Source organism: Oncorhynchus mykiss, chromosome 23, assembly GCF_013265735.2.
Source record: "Oncorhynchus mykiss isolate Arlee chromosome 23, USDA_OmykA_1.1, whole genome shotgun sequence".
Lineage (NCBI taxonomy): Eukaryota > Metazoa > Chordata > Actinopteri > Salmoniformes > Salmonidae > Oncorhynchus > Oncorhynchus mykiss.
This window is the reverse complement of record NC_048587.1, coordinates 36,122,194-36,136,278: the sequence shown is the minus strand read 5'-3', so window position 1 is coordinate 36,136,278 and position 14,085 is coordinate 36,122,194. Positions and strand designations below refer to the sequence as shown.

At 43.3% G+C, this 14,085-nt stretch overlaps 1 protein-coding gene across 1 annotated transcript in view; it reads right to left on the bottom strand.

Moving 5' to 3' along the window:
- sfrp5 (secreted frizzled-related protein 5) overlaps window positions 1–13,075 on the bottom strand; it is a 39,349-nt gene extending 26,274 nt beyond the window's left edge. The window contains exon 1 of the mRNA XM_021580873.2: window positions 11,871–13,075. Within this exon, the coding sequence (XP_021436548.1) occupies window positions 11,871–12,459 (589 nt within the window). The 5' untranslated portion in view covers window positions 12,460–13,075. The remainder of the gene's footprint in view (window positions 1–11,870) is intronic.
- Window positions 13,076–14,085: the final 1,010 nt, after the last annotated feature.

The window sequence follows — 14,085 nt, the reverse complement described above, 5'->3', positions numbered from 1 at the left end:
AGCTGCATACCCCCTCTAGCACCAGGGTCAGCGCACTCTCAAATGTTGTTTTTGTCATCATTGTAAGCCTACCACACACACACACAGTACGATACATTTATTAAATATAAGAATGAGTGTGAGTTTCTGTCACAACCCGGCTCGTCAGAAGTCACAAAGAGTTCTTATTGGACCAGGACACAAATAATAATACAATAATAATCAATAATTTTGCTCTTTATTTAACCTTCTTAAATATAAAACCTTATTTGTTCATCAAACATTGTGAATAACTCACCACAGGTTAATGAGAAGGGTGTGCTTGAAGGATGCACATAACTCAGCAATGTTGGGTTGTATTGGAGTGAGTCTCAGTCAAAAATAATTTTCCACATACAGTCTGTGCCTGTGTTTAGTTTTCATACTAGTGAAGGCTGAGAATCCACTCTCACAAAGGTATGTGGTTGCAAAGGGCATCAGTGTCTTAACAGCACGATTTGCCATGGAAATCTGGCAGTGGCTTCTGATTAAACTCAATTTTCACAGAACCACTTTTTGCAATTCCGATGATGCTCACTTGTTCAGATATCGGTAAGTGGACTGGAGGCAGGGAATGAAAGAGATAACAAATCCAGTTGTTTGTGTCATTTGTTTTGGGGAAGTACCTGCGTAATTGTGCACTCAACTCACTCAGGTGCTTCGACTATATCACATTTGACATTGTCTGTAAGCTTGATTAGGCCAGTCGTGTGAGAAACTCGTCATCAGGCAAGCGGTCAGACAAGTGAAAATAATGGTCAGTAAAGAAAACTTTAAGCTCGTCTCTCAATTTTAAAAAACGTGTCAATTCTTTGTCCCTTGATAACTAGCGCACTTCTGTATGTTGTAAAAGCATTACATGGTCGCTGCCCATATCATTGCATAGTGCAGAAAATACATGAGAGTTCAGGGGCCTTGCTATAACAAAGTTAACCAGTTTCACTGTAGTGTCCAAATCGTCTTTCAAGCTGTCAGGCATTCCCTTGGTAGCAAGAGCCTCTCAGTGGATGCTGCAGTGTACCCAAGTGGTGTCGGGAACAACTGCTTGCACGTGCGTTATCACTCCACTATGTCTCCCTGTCGTGGCTTTTGCGCATCAGCACAAATACCGACATGAGCAACAGCTATGTTTGTCTACATACGGACCGTTAGTGGAATTCCCATGAGAGAGTGACGGTTTTATTTGTGGTACCTCCGACGGCTTTGCGAGCTGAAAAACATCCCCACAGCATGATGCTGCCACCACCGTGGGGATGGTGCCAGGTGTCCTCTAGATGTGACGCCTGGCATTCAGGCCAAAGAGTTCAATCTTGATTTCATCACACCAGGGAATCATGTTTCTCATGGTCTGAGAGTCTTTAGGTGCCTTTTGGCAAACTCCAAGCAGGCTGTCATGTGCCTTTTACTGAGGAGTGGCTTCCGTCTGGCCACTCTACCATAAAAGCCTGATTGATGGAATGCTGCAAAGACAGTTGTCCTTCTGGAAGGTTCTTCCATCTCCACAGAGGAACTCTAGAGCTCGCCACCTCCCTGACCAAGGCCCTTCTCCCCAAAATTGCTCAGTTTGGCTGGACAGACAGCTCTAGGAAGAGTCTTGGTGGTTCCAAACTTCTTCCATTTAAGAATGATAGAGGCCCCTGTGTTCTTTGGGACCTTCAATGCTGCAGACATTTTTTGGTACTCTTACCCAGATCTGTGCCTCGACACAATCTTGTCTAGGAGATCTACGTACAATTTCTTCCAACTCATGGCTTGGTTTTTGCTATGACATGCACTGTCAACTGTGGGACCTTTCCAAATCATGTCCAATCAATTTAATGTACCACAGGTGGACTCCAATCAAGTTGTAGAAACCTCTCAAGGATGATCAATGGAAACAGGATGTACCTGAGATCAATTTTATATCTCATAGCAAAGGGTCTGAATACTTATATAAAAATTGCAAGAATGTCTAAAAACCTGTTTAGCTTTGTCATTATAGGGTGTGTAGATTTAGGAGAGAAAACATTTATTTAATACATTTTAGAATAAGGCTGTATTTTAACAAAATGTGGAAAAAGTCAAGGGGTCTGAATACTTTCCCAAAGGCACTCTATATTACCTGATTGTTAATTTAAATGCATAATAACAGAGTGTATTTGGACAAGGGAAAAAATCACAAGTCAAATTTCTTTAAATTCATGATTGCTATGGGAATATCTAATTAAAAGGAACTTATTCAATTCACTTACATCACAAGACAATATAGTATGGGCCCTGGTCAAAAGTAGCACACTATATAGCGATTAGGGTGCCATTTGGGACCTATTCACTGACTGCAGCCAGCCCAGTCTAATTGATTTCCCCTGTTAATGAATAAACAGGACAGAGCGTTGGTTGTGCTGTATAGAAGGAATGTATTCTCCTGACACAAACCCTGGCACTGAGACAACTGGGCAGCCAGCCAACACACCACAACCCCAGAGAAATTACAATCTATTACTCTATGGGATGAATAAGATGCAACAGCCTCCAAGTGAATCGTTCAAAACAGGCAGAGCAGAGAGGGAGAGAGAGATGGGGGGAGGAGAGAGAGGCTGTTTGTGTGTATGTGCGTTTGTGTGTATGTGTGTGTGTGTGTGTGTGTGTGTGTGTGTGTGTGTGTGTGTGTGTGTGTGTGTGTGTGTGTGTGTGTGTGTGTCAGAGAGAGATAGAGAGAGAGAGAGAGAGAGAGAGACTGTCATTCCACCGTGAAGGTTCCCATGCATTAACACAGTGAGGCCTGCTACACAGAGGGGGTCAAGGCTTTAATTGTGTGTTGCTGACAATAAGACAAGGGCACGCACACACACACACACACACACACACACACACACACACACACACACACACACACACACACACACACACACACACACACACACACACACACACACTGTGTGACTAAAAAGTTCACCTCGATGCGACCCAGTGCAGTGAGGCATGTTGAACTCTGACCCCTCTCATTATCAGGCCAGACGGCTAGTTAGGACCAGGTGATAACCTCCAACCTTTGACTTCTGACCTTTGGAGGTGAACGGGCTGGCCTGATAATGAATGGGCTCTCTCTCACTCCCTCTTACTTTCCCTCTCCTCCCTCTCTCTCTTTATTTAGTTCTATGAGTACATGTTTGAATGCATAAGTATCTGCACATGACAGTACAAACTGGACAGGGGTCATGTAAATACACTAGCCTCTAATAATTTCGTTAAAGTGGTCAGTGTATGTTCTAAACATTGACAGAGAGTCAGCACTGTCATAGCCAGTTCTCAGATCAATTTGTGTTGTATAGGTCCTAACGTTGCTGTATGACCAGTGACCATAGGAGTTGGCAGGACTGATCTGGGACCAGTCTAAAACTTTCAGGTCACCAATAGCACAATGACCACTAGTCATACTGCTGGGCTGATGTTAAAAGGGAACATCTGATCCAACGCTCTGTACACGGAACACTGGCCATGCCTTTGGAGAATATTATTTCTGTTCTGTAGAGGACACACACTCACACACACACATACACACTGTGGGTATAGGATTCCTACAGATGCGAGAAGCGTGCTGTATTTTAGTGGTCCCAGGGGTCGGCCTGCGGGGCGATGTTTAAACTCTTCTCTGTCTGTGAGCATGGTGCATTTAACCAGATGTTAGCCTCACTGACATAAATCACATGCTGTATTTCATGTGTGTGTGTGTGTATTTCATCCCCGCCACAGCAGCGTTTTATGTCAGAAGTGTCTCTGCTCGTAAGTTAAACAGCCCAAATGAGCCGTGAGATTGTGACCTGTGCATAGTTTATTCATAAAAGCCCCTCTGATACATGGGAGTGTGTGAGTGTGTGTGCAAATATGAGTGTGTGTCTATGAGTGTGTGTCTATGTGTGTGTGTGCGTGTGTATGCATGTGTGTTTACATGTGTGTGTGTGTGTGTGCGTGCGTGTTTGTGCGGTAGCATGTGTGTATGCATGGGTTCGTGTGTGTGTGTGTGATACTGCACACTCTGTTTAGGATCAGTGTTATTCAATCTGACAGTAGACAGCAGGCCAGTCATCACACACTCAGTGACCAACAAGATGTCACTGTCTCACTTCAGTATCCAACGTTTGGGGGGGATAAACATCAAATTTTGACTGGTTAAGGTAAATGTTAAGGTTGGGGATAGGGTTAAAACAGGAAAAACTTGACAGTTAAGTTTAGGCATTAATTCCGACTGGCTAAGTCAAGGTTTAAGGGTTGGGACAGGGTTAGGGTTAAAACAGGAAAAACTTGACGGTTAAGTTTAGGCATTGGGCCTCTCGAGTGGGATAGCGGTCTAAGGCACTGCATCACAGTGCTTGAAGCGTCACTATAGAAGCTGGTTTGATTACAGGCTGTGTCACAGCCAGCCGTGATCGGGAGACCCATAAGGCGGCGTACAATTGGCCCAGTGTCGTCCGGGTTAGGTGAGGTTTTGGCCGGACGGGATTTCCTTATCCCACCGCGCTTTTGCGACTCCTTGTGGCGGTCCAGGCGCCTGGAAGCTGACCTAGGTCGCCAGCTGGACAGTGTTTCCTCCGACACATTGTGTCAAGAAGCAGTGCGGCTTGGCAGGGTCGTGTTTCGGAGGACGCCTCTCCCGAGTACATAGGGCAGTTTCAGTGATAGGACAATTGGAAATTACGAAATTGGGGAGAAAAAGGGTTAAAATAAATAATAATAATACGTTTAGTCATTAGTTTCGACTGGCTAAGGTAAGGGTTAAGGTTAGGGATGAGTTAAAACAGAAAATAATAAAAACAAGTGTCCTAGCCTACCAGCTCTCACAGCCTCGCGTCAGAGTTAGATGTTCATTCATGTTTCTCAAACATCAAATTTCTAAGTTATTCAAAGTGTTTAAGGTTAAGTTTAGGCATCACCCTGGATTTTTAAGGTTAGGATGACAGGGCTTCCCAGACCTCCCTCTCATCTCTCTCTTCTCTCTCTACCTCTCTTTCTCTTTCTCTCTCTCTCTCTCCTACACCTCCTTTTCACCTCACCTCATCTCTCTCTCTCTCGCTCTCTCTCTCTCTACCCTCTAGACCCCCTCATCCCATTTCTCGAGTGAGCTGAGTACGTCCCACAAAGTGGTTATCAAATCCTGCAGAAGCTCTGCACCAACACTGAGTAACACCCTACACATGCACACTTGCACTGTCAGTCCAATCCTCTTCTGCTTGTTATGCTTTCATACACTCCAGCCTCCCTGTTCCGCTCTCTCCTATAACAACCCCAAAACCCATGGTCCTGCCAGGTACCGCTGCTTGTTTGTCTTGCCTTGCTATCTCTAGGTGTCAGTTTCATGTAATCGCACACCCAGTGCCCAAACACACACACACACACACGTACATGGACATGTGCACACAAATAGCACACAAACACCACAAGCACACAGACACACAGTTGGACATTGGTAGTGCTCCTCTCTCTCTATCTCTCTTGCACTCTCTCTCTCTCTGAAGCGAGAGGTGGAAAGTGAATCTAACTCTGTTGTGCTAGTTTCTACACCAGCTCCCTAACTGTGTTCCCTTTCCCTCTTTCTCTTGCTCTCTCTTTCCTCTCTCTATCTATCTTTCCTGTCTCTCTCTGTCGCTCTCTCTCTGTCTTTCCTCACTCTTCCCTTTTCTCTTGTGTATGTGTGTGTACGTGTGTGTATGTGTGTGTACGTGTGTGTTTGTATGTGCGTGTCACTTTGAATGAACGTGCACATGTATGTGTGAATGAACATGCATGCGTGCGTGCGTGCGTGTGTGTTTGTGTGTGTGTGTGTGTGTGTGTGTGTGTGTAGCTGTGCTATATCATGCAATTGCAGAATAGCTGGTATCTGGTTCTTGCAGACAGACAGGAGAGATCCCTCTGAGTGATAAAAAGTCAGAAAGACGATACAGGGAAGAATGATCTAGAGGTTTCTAAAGACCAACCATTCATTACACTTTGAAGTGATTTTAGAGCTCTGAGTAGAGGAACAGAGGCTATGAGAAAAAAGTTGAACAAATAATCACTACCTAAAAATATAAATAATGTGCTTTAATTTGTTCCATTAAGGCCACCTGTTTATGTGCTTAGATTTTACAATTCTGAAGTTCCCCCTCAGTTCTCCAGATACTATCGGGGGCATCCCTAGACCAGACTAAGTAGTGTATGTATGAGATACCTCTAAGCTGGTACTCTACCATGTTGGAAAAATTGTGACTTCACCGTTGGGCAAACATTTCAAAGATTTTACTGAGTTTTACAGTTCATATAAAGAAATCAGTCAATTGAAATAAATTCATTAGGCCCAAATCTATGAATTTCACATGACTGGGAATACAGATACTGTATGCAGTTGTTGGTCACAGATACCTTAAAAAAAGGTAGGGGCGTGGATCAGAAAACCAGTCAGTATCTGGTGTGACCACCATTTGCCTCATGCAGCACAACACATCTCCTTCGCATAGAGTTGATCAGGCTTTTGATTGTGGCAAGTGGAATGTTTCCCTACTCCTCTTCAATGGCTGTGCGAAGTTGCTAGATATTGGCATATGTCTATCCAGAGCATCCCAAACATGCTCAATAGGTGACATGTCTGGTGAGTATGCAGGCCATGAAAGAACTGTGACATTTTCAGCTTCCAGGAATTGTGTACAGATCCTTGAGACATGGGGCCGTGCATTATCATGCAGAAACATAAGGTGATGGAGGCGGATGAATGGTATGACATTGGGCCTCAGGATCTCGGCATTCAAATGGCCCTCGATAAAAATGCAATTTTTTTCCATTTTCCGTAGCTTATTCCTGACAATACCATAACCCCACCGACCACCATGGGGCACTCTGTTCACAACGTTGACATCGGCAAACCACACACCCACACATGCCAAATACGTGGTCTACAGTTGTGAGGCCGGTTGGACGTAATGCTAAATTCTCTAAAACAATGTTGGAGGTGGCTTATGTTAGAGAAAGGAACATCTAATTCTCTGGAAACAGCTCTGGTGGACATTCCTGCAGTCAGCATGCCAAATGCATATTTCCTCTAAACTTGAGACATATGTGGCATTGTGTTGTTTGACAAAACTGCACATTTTAGAGCGGCCTCTTATAGCTCCCAGCACGAGGTGCACTTGTGTAATGATCATGCTGTTTAATCAGCTTCTTGACATGCCACACCTGTCAGTAAGGTGGATGGATTAACTTGTCAAAGGAGAAATGCTCACTAACAGGGATGTAAACTAATTTGTGCACAATATTTGCGAGAAATAAGCTTTTTGTGCTTATACGACATTTCTGGAATATTTGGTTTCAGCTCATGAAACATGGGACCAACACTTTACATGTTGCGTTTATACTGTATGTTCTTTCAGTGTAGATTGCGTCTTTAGAGGAGTTTCGTAGCAGTTGTGTGTTAGAAGGATTATTATGGTGTGTCTGAAACGTTGCAGGGTTAGGTGTAGTATCAGACTAAGAGGCTCTCAGGACATGGAGCCGGTACATCAGAGAAGCTCTGGATCTTAACAGCATGTCAGCAGCCTCTAACCCGCCAGGCTAGAACTGATAAGGGTTCAATCTGTTTGAACACACACACACACACACACACACGCACACACGCACGCAGGAACACACACACACACACACACACACACACACACACACGCAGGCACATACACACACGCACGCACGCACGCACACACACACACACACACAGGCACATACACACACACGCACGCACGCGCACACACACACACACACACACACACACACGCAGGCACATGCACACACACGCTCGCTCGCACGCACGCGCGCACACACACACACACACACAAACAAAGACACAGACACACACACACAAAGACTCACACACACACACACACACACACACACACACACACACACACAAAGACGGCGACACATTTGCCAAGCGTAAATCTCAAATGCTCCACTCTAACAGGATGGAGACACAAACCGGGAGCCATATTCAATCAAAAGCTGTAACCAGGTTTCCAGAAAAAAGTCAAAAATGCATTTTGTTCTTGAAATCGTAGTTTTTTTTATGACACTGACCTTGTGATCAGTGTTTTAAAAAATGCATTAATCCGAACATAACAGAGTAAAATATTTATATAAAGCGTTTATTTTATTTGTACCAATATTTGGGTATTTCAAAAGCAGCATATGTTGTAATATCACATTGTGTGCTTGGACTTTGCAACTGTATTGTAACTATTTGACCATGAACAAGTCATTGAAATTAAATGTACACTCTGAAATAACCTATATATTATCATTTGAATAGATAAACATGTGGTTTTCCATATAAAAAGATAAAGTTCAGGTACAATTCATGCCGTCTACTTTCCAAGGACCATGTAAAAGAGTGAGTTATGGCTCTGGGAAGTGAATATGTCACATAGTTGATTCTAGTCCTATAAAAACACAACATATATTTTCATAATGGAATATGATCTGCATCCAAAATGGCACCCTATTCTCCATATCGTGCATGTTCTTTTCAAAATCAGTGCACTACATATGGAATAGGGTGCTATTTGGGACATACTTCTCTCCTCTGCATGAGCTCAATGAAAAAGCTTCTATGAATCTCTGTCTTCCAATGCTATCAAATGCCTTCCTTTCACACCGCACGTGTGTGTGTGTGTGTGTGTTTGAGTGTGTGTGTGTGTGTGTGTGTGTGTGTGTGTGTTTGAGTGTGTGTGTGTGTGTGTGTGTGTGTGTGTGTGTGTGTGTGTGTGTGTGTGTGTGTGTGTGTGTGTGTGTGTGTGTGTGTGTGTGTTCGTAGACACTTGCTGGATGAGTTTTCCCTGAACACTTCATATTTCCTGATGAAACATGAAAGGTTTGCAGACTTATGTTATCATTCAGAGTTCAGACTGATTAAAACTGACACATGTTTTCCTAGATTAAGTCGGCCATATGTCTCTTTCATCCTTCCCCTATCCACACTTTACATTGTCCTTCTCGGCCAAGTTTGTCTGACTCTATTAAGCCAGTTTCTTGTCTTTGTACTCTTTTAAATAGATTGTTCAGTCTGAAGCATAGAACCAGAAGGATTCTAGTATTACATAGACCGATTCTATTCATATTGCCTGAGATGGTGCACTGTAGGTGAAAACTTGGGCCCAGATTCACAAAACCTTCTTAAGAAGACATTTCTTATTAACTGCCATTTTCTCCTTAACTATAGACTTATGAAGAAAGATAAGCAATATTGCTATTCCTCAAAAATGTTCTTATGTTTATCCTTAAGCAAAAAGTAAAGAAGAAATTTGATTCTTGAAAATAAAGTTATTGGAAATGTTCTTAATTTCAAGATAGATAAACCCTTGTCTTAAACTCAGGGCAGTGATAAAACAAATCTCATGAAAGCAAAGATGTTTAATTCACTCACAAACTTCAGCTGAAAGTTTCAGTGTTGACTATTTTAAACCCAAGAACATGTTTTACAACAGTAATCTCAGTAAGAAATATGCTAGCATGATTGCCATTGCTAGCTAGATATCTAGTCAAATCTTAAGATATTGTTGAGGAATTGCACTTAAGAACTATCTTATGAACTTCTTCTTCTTTGTTTTGTGAATCTGGGCCCTGGTTCTAAATTGACCAACCTGGGTAGCAAAGTACAAAACAAAACATAAATGAAGGAATTAATGAATGAAACATTCTCTTTCCCTTCCTCATTGAAACTGGAAGGGAACCACTCTCTTTTCTTTACTTTTTTCTTTCACTTTACTTCCCTCACAACCTCCCCTCTCTCACTAAACTCTCTTTCCCCTTTTTCATTCTCTCTCTAAAGCCCACTCGTTCTCTCCTTCTTTCCATCACTCTCTCACCTCCCTCTTTTTCTCTCTCCTTTTCTCCCTCATTCTCTCTCTTACACCCCCTTCTCCCTCTCTAACTGCCCCCCTCCCTCCGTCTCTCCTTTTCTCTCTGTAGACTAATTCGCCCTCAGTAATTAGTTGGCTAGTTAATTGGCTGTCTAAGTGGCCGACCAGACAAAAGACAGAGCAGGCTTGGACAACAGAGACACAGAGGAGAGTGTCCCCTTCACATTCTATAGACTCTAGACTCACATTGACTCTCTCACACACAGTCTCTCTCTCTCTCTCTCTCTCTCTCTCTCTCTCTCTCTCTCTCTCTCTCTCTCTCACTCACAGTCTTTCTCTTTCCTCTCTTCTTTCTCCTCTATCTTTCTCTTTTTCTCTAGCTAGTTGCTGTGCACACACACACACACACTCACTCTAAGTTTCACACACATACAAACTCACACATCAGGGGTCATACAGTAGTTGATTTGGGAAAAGTGTGTATTTCTCTGTCCTGCACTCGAGTCGTAGCCAGAGAGCCCTCCACGCTCCCTGTCTCTCTGTGCTTAAACTACTCCTGGCTAGTTTCTCACTAGACTCACTGTCTGTTGTCAGCACATCACTCATAACATATGAGATTTAATGCCATTTTCTGTGTTACATTAGCAAAAATATAACTAATATGTCACTGTCAGTAAAATATGTCTCAAATGGTTAAATATCACTATTTTTACATATACTAACGAGACCATGTTGACATTAACATTATGAATGATGATAATCTATTCATCACTTACTGCATGTAAATGTAACATCTTATATTTCATGTTATATCATTGTGAAGAATAGTTAATCCCTACTTTGCATGAATTCTACGGGTATGTTACATAGTTTGTTTTGTGATTTTATTAAGATTTTCTTATAGAATAGCTCCCTGATCAGCCCAGTCACTGATAATGTTCAAGAAATGTTCAAGAATGTAACTAAAATCAGTTAAAATATTAAAAGACAAACATGGTTTCAATCAGCATCTGATTTTGATATTTTCTTCTTTTTTTGTTTTAACTGAGAATTTGTTTGGAAGCACATTTAAGTTTAGGGTCGGTTTCCCTGACCCAGAATAAACCTACTCCGAGAGTTAAAAGCATGCTGAAGGCAGAATCTCTGAAAGTGTTTTCAGAGATTCAGGAATAGCCTTAGACTGTGCCTGGTATAAGGGTTTATCTGAAAAGCTGCTGTCACTGAGATCAGTCTGAAACTGTCAACTTGTTCTTCATTTTATTTTTTACACACACTAGCAGTTCTACTGTAGTCTGATACACGAACTGAAAATCTTTCCCTTGTCTACAATAACTTTTATTTTAATCTCTGCCATTGCAATAACAATAAATCGTTGCAATATTTGACATGAAAACGTCCCCTTGGTCTTTCTTTAATGTCACTCTGTTTTATAGTAGAAGTTATATTGAACACATGGACATTTCATTGTGTCTATCTATTATTTCCAGCTTTCACATACAGTAGAAGAAACACTGACTTGCATATTAGCTGACCTAATGGAATATAATTCATTCTTATATCTAATCTGGAACATCACTATACTTCCTTCCCTAGCTACAGTATATCTTATAGCAGTTACATTGACTTAAATGTGTATATTTGTATCTATAACTATCAAAATTGTTTCAGTGGTTTGTTCTTTCCTATCAAAAGATTATTCCTTCCATTACTTAAAATGAAACGTAAATCTTGTTCTACCATATCTTCTGTTCAAAGCTCTGAAGCAGGAGTAAGAGTTAACCTGCATTAGGGCTTGGGCTCTCTCCCATCTAGAGCCAGTGTGATGTGTGGAGGCACAAGCAACATTCAACCTGACAAACAGTCAACTAAACAAGTTATTACTATAGGGAAGGGACAATTACCATGTAATTTAGGGGCAATCTTTTACACAAGTCAGCATACAGTCTCTAAACATGCAAGAAAAAATAAGGTTGTGAATAAGTGTGTGTGTGATCTTACCTGGAGCCGGGGTGGCCTGGTTCCCAGAAAACTGCATGGGGATACACAGATCATTATCAATAGGAAACTTATCACAGGTCAACATCTCTGGCCAAGGGAACCCGTAGGTTTCCATAACTGGGGCACAGCTATCCCTCACGGCCTCGCACAGCGAGCGACACGGGTAGATGGGCCTGTCCAGACACACCGGGGCGAAAAGGGAACACAGGAACACCTGTGTATCTGCGTGGCACCGCTTGGCGAGGAGCGGCACCCAGCTACCCGCCTGCTGTTTGACCTCCGGCATGGTCTCGTGGTCCAGCAGGTTGGGGAGGCGCATCTTCTTGTAGCCCACGTTGTGACAGAGGCGTAAATCGGCGGGGATGTCCACACACTGCGGCTGCTTTGTGTAGAAACGACCGTTGTGGAAGTTGTCTGATTGCCAGCTGTAGTAGTCGTATTCGTCGGCGGTCGAGGCAGGGGAGGTGAGGAAGAGGAGGAGGAGGAAGAAGGACATGGAAAGGGACAGTGCCATGGTGGAGAAGGGGTTAGTGAGTAGTTGTGCCCGCTGTTGCCTGCTGTTGCTGTGGTTCTTTTGTCCCTGTGCCATGTTGCTCTGTGCTCTTGGAGGGAGAAAGGAAAGAGGAACGTATCCAAATTGTCCAACGTGACTCGGGGCTTTTGGAGAATAAAGACTGTGCTGAAGAAATAAACTGTAATCCTTTTTTCCTGGCCAAGAACGAGAGCAGGAGCTGAGACAGAAAACAAAAAGAAAGTGTGTATTCTGGTCTTCTTTCAACAGAGAGAAAATGTGTGTGTTAGTGTGTGTCCAGTCATCTCATCTCTGCGCTGGTAGAGCTGTGTGTCTCTGCCTCAGGTTGTTGTAAGTGGGGAGATAAGGGTGAGTCGAGGGTAAGACGAGGGGTCAGTGGAGGGTGAGTGCTGTGTGTGCCTCCTTTCCCTCTGTCTAATTCTCTGTCTGTCAAATTCTATATCTCTCTATCTCTCTCTTACTCTCTTCCTGCAGTTCTCTCTATCTCACTCCACAGCTGTCTCTTCCTCTGTCTCTGCCTCCACCTCTCTCCTTCTCTCTCTGTCTGTGTCTAGCAGTGTGTGTGGAGCAGCTACAGTATATCAGCTAGTGGGATAGTTTCTCCCTGTATTCTGTCAGGTCCCCTAGCAGACTCCCAGAACACTCTCCCTCCCACTGGCCCCACACAGCTCTGGCTCAGCTTATCACATGCCTCACACAATGCTACCTCAACCAATCAGAGACCAGGGGGAGGTCCTGAAGGGGGATGAGATTCTCCCCCCTCATCACCCTCTCTGGTAGACACTCCCTGAGGCAGAGAGAGAGAGAGTAGCACTAAGTGTGCCCAAGTGTGTGTGTGTTTGTGTGCTGTGGAGAGAGAGAGACAGATAAAGAAGGAGAGTTATAGAGGTAGAGGGAGAGCGAGAGGGAGAGGGAGAGAAAGCAGGAGAGATAGGAGAGGGAGAGTAAGAAGTGAGAGAGAAGGAAAGCCCAATGTGTCGAGACTTTTCTACTCTCCCTGCTCTCTCTCTCTCGCTCACACACACACACACACACACACACACACACACACACACACACACACACACACACACACACACACACACACACACACAGAGTGGGGTGGCAGTGAAATGTTTTTGCACTATATTGAGAGTCAGTCAGGCTACAGCAGCTACAGGTGGCTAGGTCGTTTGGTTACACTCTGTGAGATATGCTAATGTCTATGGTGGTGTTGAATAGAGGTGCGCTGCCTTTCTGTCTCTTTCCATCAGTAACACTGACACACACAACACACAGAGGGGCCCAACAATAGCATCAAAATGAATCCAATTCTCATTCATCTCTCATTCAAAGCACTCTAACTTAGTGGGTGGACTGGTGTGTTGGATTCATATGGATGCCCTCAATTAGGTGATTTTTCAGTGTTCTACACATTCTTCAAATTCTGTTGAGTCACCATATTGGGTGGACAAAGAAAGTACCAATGGATTTTAGAGTTATGTCCACTAATTAGGGGGGTCAAACACACACACAGCAATTAACCCAGCGTCCATGCAACTTTGCTGAAACCTCCCCGCTGCCAGGACATATGGGCTCATGTCACTGTCCAGACACTCTGCAAATACCACAATAAAGCAGGGTTAGAGATTGGGAAAGGGGCTTCAACCAGACACATTTTAGTGGATTTGTGTTTGCATGTTC